This window comes from Sorex araneus, chromosome 4 (genome assembly GCF_027595985.1).
Source record: "Sorex araneus isolate mSorAra2 chromosome 4, mSorAra2.pri, whole genome shotgun sequence".
NCBI lineage: Eukaryota > Metazoa > Chordata > Mammalia > Eulipotyphla > Soricidae > Sorex > Sorex araneus.
In genome coordinates, this window is record NC_073305.1 from 64,848,553 (window position 1) to 64,862,389 (window position 13,837).

At 44.4% G+C, this 13,837-nt stretch overlaps 1 protein-coding gene across 1 annotated transcript in view; it reads right to left on the reverse strand.

Annotated features, from left to right (window-relative positions):
* Positions 1–9,338, reverse strand: part of SUCLG2 (succinate-CoA ligase GDP-forming subunit beta) — a 366,012-nt gene extending 356,674 nt beyond the window's left edge. The window contains exon 1 of the mRNA XM_004612784.2: positions 9,243–9,338. Coding sequence (XP_004612841.2) covers positions 9,243–9,311 — 69 coding nt within the window. The 5' untranslated portion in view covers positions 9,312–9,338. The remainder of the gene's footprint in view (positions 1–9,242) is intronic.
* Between the last annotated feature and the right edge of the window lie 4,499 nt (positions 9,339–13,837).

Here is a 13,837-nt window from a genome sequence, read left to right on the forward strand (position 1 = left end):
ATTTTGCAAAGAGTTTTCATCATAAATGGGTGCTGGATCCTGTCAAATGCTTTCTCTGTGTCTACTGATATGATCACATGTGTTTTTTTTTTTGCTTTTTGGGTCACACCCAACGATGCGCAGGGGTTCCTCCTGGCTCTGCACTCAGGAATTACCCCTAGTGGTGCTCAAGGGACCATATGGGATGCTGGGAATCGAACATGGGTCAGCCGCGTGCAAGGCAATTGCCTTACTCGTTGTGCTATCACTCCAACCCCAGTGATCATATGGTTGTTACTTTTTCTTTTATTGATATTATCACTGTATCACTGAATTACTGTCATCCATTGTTCATCAATTTGATCGAGGGGGCACCAGTAACGTCTCCATTAGTCCCTGCTGCATGCTAGGGTAGTCCAATGGCATCTGCTTGCTCCAGAAACACAAAGAGCCTGAGATTTTAGCAGTCTCTCCTTACTCAGACGCATTGGGGGCTCTTTCAGAGTAAGGGGAATGAGGCCCATTATTGTTACTGTTTTGGGCATATCGAATCATCACAGGTAGCTTGCCAGACTCTGCCGTGCATTGATATCATAGATGATGTTAATTGACTTGCCAATGTTAAACCAGAATGCCCAAAAGGAGAAAGTAAGAGAGAGACACACACACAGAGGCAAAGAAAGAGAGAGAGAGAGAGAGAGAGAGAGAGAAAGAGGGAGGGAGGGAGAGAGAGAGAGAAGAAAAGCACCTGCCATAGAGAGACAGGCAGAGAGTGGGAGGTGATGGGAGGGAAAGAACCTAGAGACACTGGTGCTGGGAAATGTACACTGGTAGATGGATGGGTATTGGAATACTGTATGACTGAAATCTAATCATGAACAGCTTCGTAAGGGTCTATCTCAGAGTAATTCAATAAAAAAGTGAAAAACAGTAGCTAGGCGATCACACCCGGGGACTGCCCACGGAGCCGTGTAATCCCACCAACTGCCAACATCCAGATACTTAAAACCAAGCTCCCGGAAGAGAGTGATGCAGAGAGTCTCTGGCCCATGCACCTGGCTGTCTTCCCCAGGGCCCCTCAGAGGGGGTGGGCTTCAGCTTCCCTCCCTGCCCCGAGCAGAGCTCCCTCGGCCAAAGACCTCCAGAGCCTAGACACAGCCATGCTCAAGGCCCCTCTCCACACATTGGGATGAGCCTCACTCATGAAGGTACCAGCAGAGGAACCCAGGTGTGTGGGACCCTGGGCTGAGACCTCCAAGCCTTCTCAGATTGGGACTGGGCTCCTTCTGCCCAGATTTCGATTTTCTAGTAGTTAGGCAGTCACACCCAGGGACTACCCCAGTGGCGTCTAATCCCATCAATGGCCAACATCCAGAGACTTAAAACCAAGCTCCTGGAAGCAACATCTTATAGCCTACTTCTCCCTTTGGGAGAACCTGGCAAGCTACCAAGAGTTTCCTGCCCACGTGGGAGAACCTCGCAAACTCCCCAAAGTGCATTCATATGCCAAAACCAGTAATAAACTGGGTCTCATTCCCCTGACCCTGAAAGAGCCTCCAATGCGGCATCACTGGGAAGGATGAGTAAAGAGAGGCTTCTAAAATCTCAGGGCTAGGACGAATGGAGACGTTACTGAGACTGCTTGAGAAATTTGACAATCAACGGGATGATGATGATGATGAAATAAAAAGTTTTCAAAAGAAACAAGAGGGATATTCAAAAGGACATAACAAAATAGTATTTTTTTCATGTGGTTAAAGAAAAAATAGAGATCCATAAGAAAACCATGAAATGTTTTTTTAAAAGTTACAAAAAAGTGCACCAACACATTTCAACATGTATGTAGAATAATAGCAATACTATGCAAAGAAACTACTGTCTTTTGGAGATTGGATTTAAGCATTTATCTTCCAAGTCCTGCTTTCATTCATAGTATCACAGATATACTCAGAGACATTGCAGGCTGGCTCCCAGCCCAGTCTAATAAATCAACAATCTCAATAAAGCAAATCACACACATCTTTTGCACAATGTGTGCATATAAAAATTATTTTTACAGGCCTTGGAAGAGAGGCCTCAAGTGGTAGAAAACATGCCTAACATGCACAAGTGTCCCCGTTTCACATGCACCCAAACCTAGCTCTGCTCCGTGAGACCCTGTGCCTCTCCATTCTTCCCTGGGAGCAAGCACCTCACTGCTGAGCCTAAGTTCCAAACTGGAAGGATCATCACCAGAGATAGCCCTGGGCCCCCCAAGGTGGGATGACCCCTTAAAAACAGTTTTAAGTCATGCTCATATTCTACTGTTATCTATCAACTTGACTGCACAAGAGAGTATATCTAAAACACAATGTGCATACCTTAATTACATTTAACCTTCCTTAAACGTGACACCTGTGGCATATTCCATATGCCAAATACAGTAACAATAACAGGTCTCATTCCCCTGACCCTGAAAAGAGCCTCCAATCATTGGGAAAAAAGAGTAAGGAGAGGCTGCTAAAATCTCAGGGCTGGGATGAGTGGAGACGTTACTGGCACCTGCTCGAGTAAATCGATGAACAACAGGATGACAGTGATCCAGTGAAGTAATGGAATGAAATGTGACAGAGAGACAGAAAGAGAGAATATGTGCTGGAAGAATGACACAGATAGATTTGCTTATTACAAGGTGGCCACAAAACTAGATTTATTAAAACAAAGTATCTAGGATGTGCAGCAAAGCAAAGCCAAGTAAGTTCAAGTATGCCTGCATATATTTTGGGGTATGTTTCTGATTTCAAACTTATTGGAAATGTGAAATCAGAGCATATAAAACCAACTCAGATAACTATACACTAGAAAATGCTATGTCAGCTAGCAAAATCTGATTTCCTATGTGGTCAATAGGAAATCTACCAAACCGACAAACCAGTTTATTCTTTTCTTACCCAGCACAATGGTATGAAGGGGTTTGCAGCTAAACAATCTAAATCCAGATTTATGGAGAGACCAGTCCCATCTCGAACCCTGAGATGCCAGCAAACAAGAAGCACTTCTTGAACATGAGAAGAGAAAAAAATTTTAGCTTAATAAGCCTGGGGAAGTAAAAGTGAATTTAGCTTCAAATTCACTGCAAGAGAATCACATTAACGCTAAGTATCTTACATAACATCTTATTTAATCTTCGCAACCATCTGTGAGTATTATTCCTCATTTTAATGTGTTTATAAAAGGGCACATCCGGTTATGTTTGGGGAAAACAAGGGACATTCCTGTGATGCTCAGTTCAGCCATACAAGCCTAATGATTCAGTGCTCAGTCTGACAGAACTTGGAAAACCATGCAGCATTCCAAAGGAACTCAGGGTCTCCCCCGTGCTGGGTACTCTATGATCTGAATCATATTCCCAGTCCAAGAGCTATTCCTTCCAAAGAACAGTGAAGAATCACTTAAATTCAATAATCTGCAGAGCAAGAACCTAGCAAGTTCATAACTTGAACTTAAGTCCCATTTGCACCCCGAGTTCAAGCAATTTTCTTCTCTTCTGCTTCTTCCCAAATCCCAAAGTTATAGAAGGAAGCAGTTGTAGAAGAGACTGCACAGACTTGATACATACAGAAGTTAACATATGTCCAAATAACCATGGTGCCTGTCACTGGGGGATAAGGGGCGAGGTAACTGGATGTTTTGGTCCAGATAGATTTCCTATCACAGGCAGCTTCCTGGTTTAACAGCCTAAGAGGCTTATCAGCATGAGACATCTGACTCCTTGACACTGGGATTTGAAACAATCCCACTATGGGGGGTCTCCTATGTAAAACATAAATTCAGCATAATGCCCCCAGCAGAAATGCATGAGGTTAAAGTATACTATGAGGACATCACTTAGCACAGGGTCTGACATAACAAAAATACCAAACAGTGCTGTTATTATGAAAGCCTTTTCACAAGAAAACTTCTAAATTTCCTTTTCCCCCTTTTTCCTGCCTAAATTGCTCATCCCTCAACTTCCCCTATGACTTAACTCTCTCTCTCTCTCCCATTCTTGAACCCCATTCACTGAGGTCACAACTGTATTCTGAATACCAAGCCAAAAAAGAAATTGCATTATGTTTTTAAAAATCTGCCTTCACAGCACTTGCATGGATGGGAGAAGAAGGAAGACAAACAATAAACATCCAACACACACACAACCACCAGGTAGTTATGTGTCTGAAGTACAATACAGCAGGAAAAGAGCACAGGCAATCCCTAGAAGGGGAATCGGTTCAGATAATTAGGGAAAGATCTACAACAAGGCATGACATCAGAGGGAACAGTGTATCAAACAGGGTAACCACAATTAAACTGTTGGGGGAACAAGCACAGCATGGTAAACCACTCACTTCATGGTGTTTCAGTATAATTATTGGTGACATATCACTGTGTCCCTGACTAAAAGCCCCTGAATGGAAGGATCTGGGTATCTTCCCTCTGCATCCAGGGAGTCCGACAACTCACATTTCTGAGTTACAAGGTTCTAACCAGCATTCTGTTAAATTCTCAGTTCATAGTAAAGAAATAGATCGGTGGTCTCTGCCTCCAGAAATCTTTCAATGAACATCATTGGGTAGGGAATGCTCAGAAAATAATACAAAGTAAAAAGGCTGTACTTGATTTTCGATTTTTTGTTATTATTATTTGTGGGGGTGTGTTTTTTTTTTTGTCAGTACAGGAGATTCAACCAGAACCTTGCTCTTTCAAGGTAAGTGCTTTTCCATGGAGCTACTACACCTGCCAAGTTACAGAGCTGAGCTTTCTAAAGCCCGTTTCTTCCTTTTCCCATGGACTGGAGGGTCACCGGCACCCTTCAACATCTCTTATCACCTGCCTTCCCTTCCATTCCAAACAGGACTGCTCCAATGGCCCATGTACTCTCTCTTGCTTAGCCGGCAGTCCACTTGAAACGCTCTCCTGGGAGAGAGAGCATTCTTCATCAAACTGACTCATATTATTGTGCAAAATCTCTGCAGTCCACCAGCTTGCCGAAACTTGAACAGATATTTCCATTTCTCCAGGTGAAATGTTTCCATCAATGAACAGAAAGCTACATATCTAATGAAAATTCCAGAGTGATCTGAGCCATTGAAGGACAAATGATCTGCAGTTATTTTCATTTTTCTCTTCCTTCCCCAAATCAAAGATCCTTCCATGACTCTTTGGGCAAGGCGCCTACAGAATCAGGCCAGGGTGCAAGAACAGCAAAGTTCTCACTGCTGTGAGTCTGTGTGTTCCATCACTCACCCATAAAAGAAATGTCTCACTTACCATAAGCACAGCCAATTTGGGACACGAGCTGTCACTGACAGCTCTTCCTCAAACAGACGGTCAACAGCTTAGTGTCTAAATTATTTGAGACAAATGTCCCTTTCAACAGCAGAACCCACAGCTATACTTCTTTTAAAAATAAAATTAAAAAGAGAAAAATTCTGAAATTTATTTTCTAGGGAAGAAGGCAGAGAGACAGACACAATGTCCAAGACAGCCCTCTGCCAACCCTAATGAGCTGATAAGAACCTGCACATGACCTTTATCCTTTGCTGTCCTAAAAGTTCCAGATCCTTCTTCCTCTTCCAACTTCCATAAAGAGAAGACTATTAGTCACATCTTTTGAAGTTTGTAACAGAAACATATTAGTTTCCTTTAAGAATATACATGTACAATAGACAACAGAACAACTGTACGATCTTCACCAGCCATAAAGAGTGAAAAAATTCTCTGAAGGCTACTATGTCATGTTTTGAATTACTATTAACTATTTAAACTAAGTACTCTCGGCAAAGATTTCCTGTAACATCAGACACTGATGCTACATCCATGACTGCACCTTGCTGTATCACATTGACATATACCACAATTACCTGTTCTCTTAGCTGATTACTATTAACGGGGTCCCGGGAAAAAAACATCCATAATGTTGAGATCTCTACTAGAGTTCTGAGTTTATAGAACAACGTTCCCCATAAAAATTTCAAAACTAGCGTAGATTTAGAGCAAGGAATGCACAATTCAGCAGTGATGTCTTCTCGCTGAATAGAGCCAGACTAGTATTCAGACTTTGAATAATTTTTACTTTAAATAACATTTAGAAAGTCACTTAGTCACTCTGAACTCTTAAAGATTCTTTACCAGTCCCTTGTATGTCCCTGTCTATCTCTCAGACCACATCTGATAGCAACTTTTACCTTGTAAACTGCCATGCATCCCCAACTTTCCTACCTCACGGACTTTGCACGTGCTGTTCATTATGCCAAATATACCCTTTCCCAGTGTTTCACTTGCCTTACTTGATTCAAGTCTCAGCTCAGAAAATGTCTTCTAGATGTCTTCAACATGAGTCTGTGCATACATGTATAATTCTATAAAGAACAAAAATAATACTAGTGGACAGTAGTGTGAGTATACTGGTATCCTTTTCAGGATGAAGAAAGAGGCATCAAGGAAAATTCTGCTTTGCTAACTAGTTTCTTGATGTATATCTGATTAGCTGTGTTTTTATTTGTGAAAATTTATCAAGCTATACACCTACAATAGGTACATTTAAAGCATGGGTGTTATATTCTCATAAGCTAAAACAAGACAAAGAACCCCATGTTAATAAGTTTTCTTTTATCACGTGATCTATACTCATGCTCTTGGTCCAGCTATTCATTCTCTATCCTAGGGCTATTTTCATTTTTTCATACCATTTATCACTTGATAAAAATATCTTTATTACTGCCTACAAGCATAGTCTAGGTCTTTCCTAATCCTGTTGAAATAAAATCGCATGTGGCCAAGATCTTGCCTTTCTTTTCACAATCTCCAAATCAAAGTGTCCAGAAAAATCCTACATAATGCTATAGGTTATATGTAAAAATACTTATATAAACTTAAAAACTAGTAAAGGATATAAAAAGCAACCAAATGTCAAAACTGTGACACAAGAGCCAAAGGGAAAAAAAAATTCAACGACATCTGGCACTCAGAATATGTTAATTATGAAATATGAATAGGGGGTAACCTGGTCAAGGACTATAAGTCTATGAGTCTGTGTCAGGGTGGTTCATAAAGGAGAAAATAGATCTTTCACCTCTACAACCCCATGGTTATACGGTTATACGCATATCTTGGTTTTGCAAAAGGTCTGGTTCACAGCACTCCTATACGAAGATTAGTATCAGATTTCTGTGACACTTGGTGAGGATTCTTAGTCTGGTAGGAAAACTGAGTTATGTTTAACTGCAGTGTTTGCCAAGGATAAGAGTAACAATATCAAAGCAGATTTAGGTGAAGGGGATCAACAGAGAAGTACCTTATAATATATATCATCAAGAAAAGACACAAGTAATACCTATTTTGATTGCCGATTACAAGATGCCAATAAAGAAATATGTGCCATAGGTAGCTTAGAAATTACAATAAATATTGCTGTACAAACTAACTTATATGCTGACATACTGCATTTTCATGTTGAGATTAGTACTCAACAAGCCATAGCCTCATGTCATGGAAATTTAAAAGGAAACCTTTATTCTGGAAAATAACAGAATCTTATTTTCTGCCACAAGGTTCTGTCACAACCTCTCCTTAACATTGGAACAAACCACTGAACTTCTTTTGGCCTCAATTTTACTATTGTGAAAAAAAGTTGGTAGGACTCAATGTTTGATAATGTCCTTTGCCAGTTGGGCTACTATTACCAAAGTTAAAACTGAATTTTCAGCTAAATTCCTTCAAGTCCATGGTATATGTACCCAATGATAATTCAGTAGGGAAAAAATGACTTTTTTATGAAAAAAAAGACATAAAACAAATACTCATATTCTAAGTCTTAATTTCTCTACTTTTACGGACTGTGCGTCACACACAAGTACATAAATAAAAGTTTCTAAAAGAGTGAGGCAAAAGATCCTTTTACCCAGTAATCTTGCCAAACCCAGGTATTTTTATGGCCAGCCAGAGTATCTCTTAAAATGTTGTGTTCAGAGGCCCATTACTTGATTAGATAGAAGTCACTTCATACTTTAGCTAAACCATGAGTTTTCACTGCCCTGAGCGTATGTTTCTCAAATCAAGTGTCAGAGTTAGTACTACTGGTCTTGTATTTTTTATGACACTTTAATAATGAATAGAACTTGATCACCTGAAGGTATTCTCCTTACTCTATTACAGAAGTTATTTTATTTTAATTAGACAAAACCACCATTCCTTTCGTCAAGCGCCTATTATATTACAGGAATAAGCACTAGCACCTTTTAAATTTACAGCTGCAAAATCAGAGAAATGGGAATGGGGAGAGGGCTCAGAATTGTGGCAGGTATGATCATTAACCAAAGCTTGAAGTAACTCAAAAAAATCACTAGTAGGAATAGTTGGAATTTCCCTTAAGATTCCACTACGCATATCTTGGTTAGGACTGCATGAGACCATTTGCGTCTTCTCATCAATTAAAACGGTCAAATGCTCTGATGTGGCTAGATTCCACGGTCCTTTCTTTTAAAAAAGAAAGCATTCCTGACGGGAGGAAAAGTTTAGTGACTGAGTGTCATTTCTCCGAGTCATCACCAATTCATAGCCCGCCTTCTGACTATGACTCTTGCTGCCTGCAGAGGGTAAAAATCTCAGGAGCCAAGTCGAACAGCAACTATTTGGTAACCACTATTCCCCCACTTCAGTCACCAGCAGAGGAGGGAGCTGCACGTTCCCACTGTCCTGCATCGCACCACCCCTCGGCCCTGCCAGTCACCAACTCCCCGTCCTTGCAGTCGGCCAAGCGGCCAGCAGGAAAGTTCCCAGGAGCGGAGCGGGCAGTTCCTAGTGCGCGGGGCGCAGGGACGGGTCCGCAGCTAAGCGCTTTCCGCACGTGGCCAAACAAAAGCGCTGCGGGGCAGAGACAGCGCCGGGCGGAACCGACACAGCAGGTCACAGAATCTCAAGTCGCTGAAGCGCAGTCGGGGTAACTTTTCCTAAACTTGAAGGCAGCGCGCGGGGCACGGTCCCGGCAGGCGCCCGCCCAGTGAGCTGGAGCACCCACGTCAGGGGCTTTGGCGAGCGGCGCCGTGCACACTTTCCGCCTGCACTCCGGGGACTTTCGGGACCCCCACCACCCCGGACTCCAGGCCCGCGCTGGACACTGCAGGGGGTCGCAGAGTCCCCGCAGCGCTGCCCGCGCACCGCCCGGGAGGGAGAGCGCCCGGCGGCCGTGCACCCGCGCTCCAGAGCGGCCGGCGGAGCCCCAACGCGCCCTCCCCGCGGCTCACCTGGGGCCTCGCGGCCAGGAGCCGGGGCCGCACGAGCCCGCCGAGCCGCGCCGCCAGCGGGGACGCCATCTTAAACAGGAAACCCGCGCCGGGCCGCGGGGCGCCGGCTAGAAAAGGGGAGGCCCGGGGGCGGACCCCTCCGACGGGGCCCGCCCCCGCGGCCGGCCCTGCAGCGCGCGCCTCTCCCCGCACCCCGGAGAGTCTGCACGCGCCCCGACGCCTGCTAGTGCGCTCCTGCCGAGTTTGCACCGCCCCGACGCCAGCAGCACTCGTGGGGACTCTGCACGGCCCCCCCGACGCCAGCTGCACTCGTGGGGACTCTGCACGGCCCCCCCGACGCCAGCTGCACTCGTGGGGAGTCTGCACGGCCCCCCGACGCCAGCTGCACTCGTGGGGAATCTGCACGGCGCCCTACGGCAGGTGCACTCGTGGGGAGTCTGCACGGCGCCCTACGGCAGGTGCACTCGTGGGGAGTCTGCACGGCGCCCTACGGCAGGTGCACTCGTGGGGAGTCTGCACGGCGCCCTACGCCAGGTGCACTCTTGCAGAGCCTGCACGGCCCCGACGCCAGCCGAGCTCCTTGGAGTCTGGACAGCCCCCGACGCAAGGTGCACTCGTGGGGAGTCTGCACGGCCCCCTAAGGCAGCCGCCCTCATTGGGGGTCTGCACGGCACCCGACGCCAGTCGCCCTCGTGGGGAGTCTGCAAGGCCCCCGAAGCCAGGTTCACTCGTGGGGAGTCTGCACAGCCTGAGCGATCGCTGTCCGAGACACGGTGCCCTGCTCTACTTCTGCATCACTAGGAGGCTTACCGGGACCAGACAGGCTGAGACGTGAAAATGAGGAGGAAAGAGCATGGGAGTCTAGTGGAGCCAGTGGACAGACTGGACTCCTTAGTAAAATTGTTGGGGGGTAAGGGAGAAAGCACACCCGGCTGTGCTCACCCCATCCCTGTGCTCCAGAGTCACACCTATCGGTGTTCAGGCTCTGCCATGTGGGTGGGATACTCTCAGTAGCTTGCTGGGCACTCTGAGAGGGATGGAGGAATCGAACCCACGTTGGCTGTCTTATATTTGATTGAAACATACACATAGACACTGGATAGAGTTTAAGTTGGACCTCTATGGTTGTAAAATTCCTTTTAAAGAAAAAGCAATTAACTAGAAACAAGCAAAAGTGAAGGCATGAACTATAAAACCTATGTGCTATGCAAAAAAAGATAGTATTTAAATAGAGGGAATTTTACAATAATACAGACCTACTTATATAAAGAAACAAGAAATATCTCAAGTACAAAATCTGAAGAAACCAGGAAAGAAAAAGGAGCAAATGAAACAAAAGCAGTAGATGTAAGAAAATAATAAAAATAAAAGGCAATTCAAACTGTTTATTTTTAAAGATAAACAAAATTAACAACCATTAGCTAGACTCACTAGGAAAAAGTTCTAATAAGTGCATTCATAATGAAAGATAATTACATAAATAATACAGAAACCAAAGGCTCATAAGATAGAAGATTATTAACATTTATGTCAATAATTTGGAAAATTTAGAAAGAATGGACACACTGTTTTTAAATCTTACAAACTTTCAAACGTGAATTAGGAGGAAATAGAAAGTCAGGACAGATCAATTATAAGCAACAAAAATGAAATCTAAACCAAAAATCTCCTAAAAACTAAAAGCCAAGGACAAATCAGTTTCATGGGTAAGGTCTATTACATACGTAAAGATCACCTAATGCCCATTCCATCTTTCTGACCTCATCTTGTCATATTTTATTTGGGGGAAAAAACAAATCAAAACCACATGAAATATCATCTCACACCTGTGAGAACGTTCTGTTTGAAAAAAAAATAACAAACTGAAACAAGTGTCCATGAGGTGTGGAGAAACTACTTATAAATTGCTATGAGAATGTAAACTTTGCAGCCTCCAGAGAAAATGCCATGACGGTCTCACCAAATATTAAGAACAGATCCAACATATGTTCGATCTTGGAATTTCACTCCTAAGTATCTATCCAAAGAATATAAAAATCCACTAATTTTGAGTGGGGAAATAGCTCCAGTGGTAGACCATATGCTGAGTCCCTGAGTTTGACCCCAGTCGTCACATACATCTGTGCAAGTCCCTTAGTTTGATCCGGTGCAAGAGCCTGAGTTTCATCCCAGTTATTACATACCTCTGGATCTGACCCATATTTATAGAAAATGAAATTTTTCCAATTTTGTGGCAGTGAAGTGGGACTGGAGGGAATTATATAAGCCCTAAGTAATTCATAATGAGAGTAAAAAATGTTTGGTATGAAATATCACTGTCACTGTATTACTGTCATCCCGTTGTTCATTGATTTGCTTGAGCAGGTGCCAGTAAGTCTCCATTCGTCCTAGCCCTGAGATTTTAGCAGCCTCTCTTTACTCATCTTTCCCAGCAGTGCCACATTAGAGGTTCTTCCAGGGTCAGGGGAATGAGACCCATCATTGTTACTGTTTTTGGCATATCGAATATGCCACGGGGAGCTTGCCAGGCTCTGCCAGGTGGGCAGAACACTCTCGGCGCTTGCCAGGTTCTCCGAGGAGAAGAATTAGACTAAAAGAGGTTGCGTGGCTGCAAATGCAGCCACACGCTTCTGTGAGCTTTGTTTTATAGTCTCTGGATATTGGCCATTGATGGGATAACATGGTGCCAGGGAAAGTTTGTGGATGTGACTGCCAAGCTACTGAAAAATGGGGGATCTTAAATACAGAAATCCAGAACCTCGCGGCTGCTATTGTGGCCACGCAACCTCATATCTCTTCATTCTTAGCAATGGAAAACAAATTATCAAATGCTTCCTTTTCCAGCAGGTCCAACACTGGGGGAGGGGGGGAAACTCCAAACAATAATAGTGATTTTTTTGTTTGTTTTTTTTTATTTTTATTATTTTTTTAATTTAAATTTTATTGAATCACCATGTGGAGGGTTACATAGTTCTCAGGATTATGTCAGTTATACAATACTCAAACACCCTTCCCTTCACCCGTGCCCATATTCCATCACCAACCACCCCATTATACCTCCCGCCCCCTCCCGCCCCCCCAGTCCCCGCCCTTGTAAGTGATAAGTTTCACTTCGTTTACGCTTTATCTTGGTTACAGTCCATGTTTCAACACATAACTCACTATTGTTGCTAGGGTTTCCCCCCAAAAAAGAAAAGACAGTCCCACTGTCAAGGAAGCATTTGATGGCTCTCCATTGCTGAGAATGTAGAGATATTAAGTCCCGCTGTTTGTTACATAACTTTTCTATTTTTTCCCCCCTCGTCCCGCGCCACCGAGATCATGCCTGTTTAGTAATCACCACGCTGCCTGACAAAGGGAAAACAAACCAAAAAAGATGGTTATTTCCCGTCATCAGCCGGTGTGGGGCTCTGTCTTAGTAGATAGTCTGGTAGAATGTCTGCAAGCAGTTTCTGGAACCAAAAGTAATACGCTGGTATCGGCCCCGGCTCAAGATTCCACCAGCGTCCCGCTGTTCCAAGTACATAATAATTTATTCCCTTGTATCCCATTCCCACGCCACCAGGTCCGTGTCAGCTTAATGGACATCATACTATGGTTAATGCCACGCCGCATTTCTTCCCGAGAAAGAAGGATATTTCTTCTCAGCCGGCGTGGGGATATGGCTTAGTTCAGTCTATAGAGATGGCTACCACTTTGGTAGCCTTCAATATTTCAGCAAAAGACTTACTATTCTTGTTAGGATTTCCCACCAAAGTCCGACCCGTTAAAAAGGAACCATTTCATATTGGTGATGATTAAATGACAATAGGTTGCACGACCATGGCAGCGGCCTCGCGGCTTTGAATTTCTGTTTTGAATTTCTATATGAAGTCCAGGGAAAATTCTTTTGGTAATTGCATCACTCGCTGGCAGCGCCTGGGCCAGAAGCTCCGAGCACACAGTTTGGAGGCATTTTGGGGGCGCCGCTCGTGTCCAAAGTGGTTCAGTTGCCTCCGGGGTCGATCTCGCGCGGGGCCGGAAAGGAGCGTCCCCACATGGCTCTGTGCTTAAATGTCGGCCGGCACAGGGCGGATCCGGGAGTCCCGCCCATCGGCTTTCCGGGGCTTCCTGTATAGTCTAAAAACCGGCTATAGCCTCGCTGCGTTCAAAAAGAAAGAGTTGAGAGAGAAAAGACCATACCCTGCCGGCAGCGCCTGGGCCAGAAGCTCCGAGCACACAGTTTGGAGGCATTTTGGGGGCGCCGCTCGTGTCCAAAGTGGTTCAGTTGCCTCCGGGGTCGATCTCGCGCGGGGCCGGAAAGCGTGATTTTTTTGTTTGTATGTAACCAAAGTAAAGAGAAAGTAAAGTGAAATTTATCAGCTACAAAGGCAGGGTGGGGGGCTTGGGGACTCATTGGGGGGTGGGGGGAGGTTTACTGTGGTTCTTGGTGGTGGAATATGTGCACTGGTGAAGGGATGGGTGTTTGAGCATTATGTAACTGAGACTTAAGCCTGAAAGCTTTGATTCAATAAAATAAAAAAAAAAGAAAGAAAAAAATGGGGGGTCTGGGTGGAGGAGGCCCAGTCCCAATCTGAGTAGGCTTGTAGATCTCA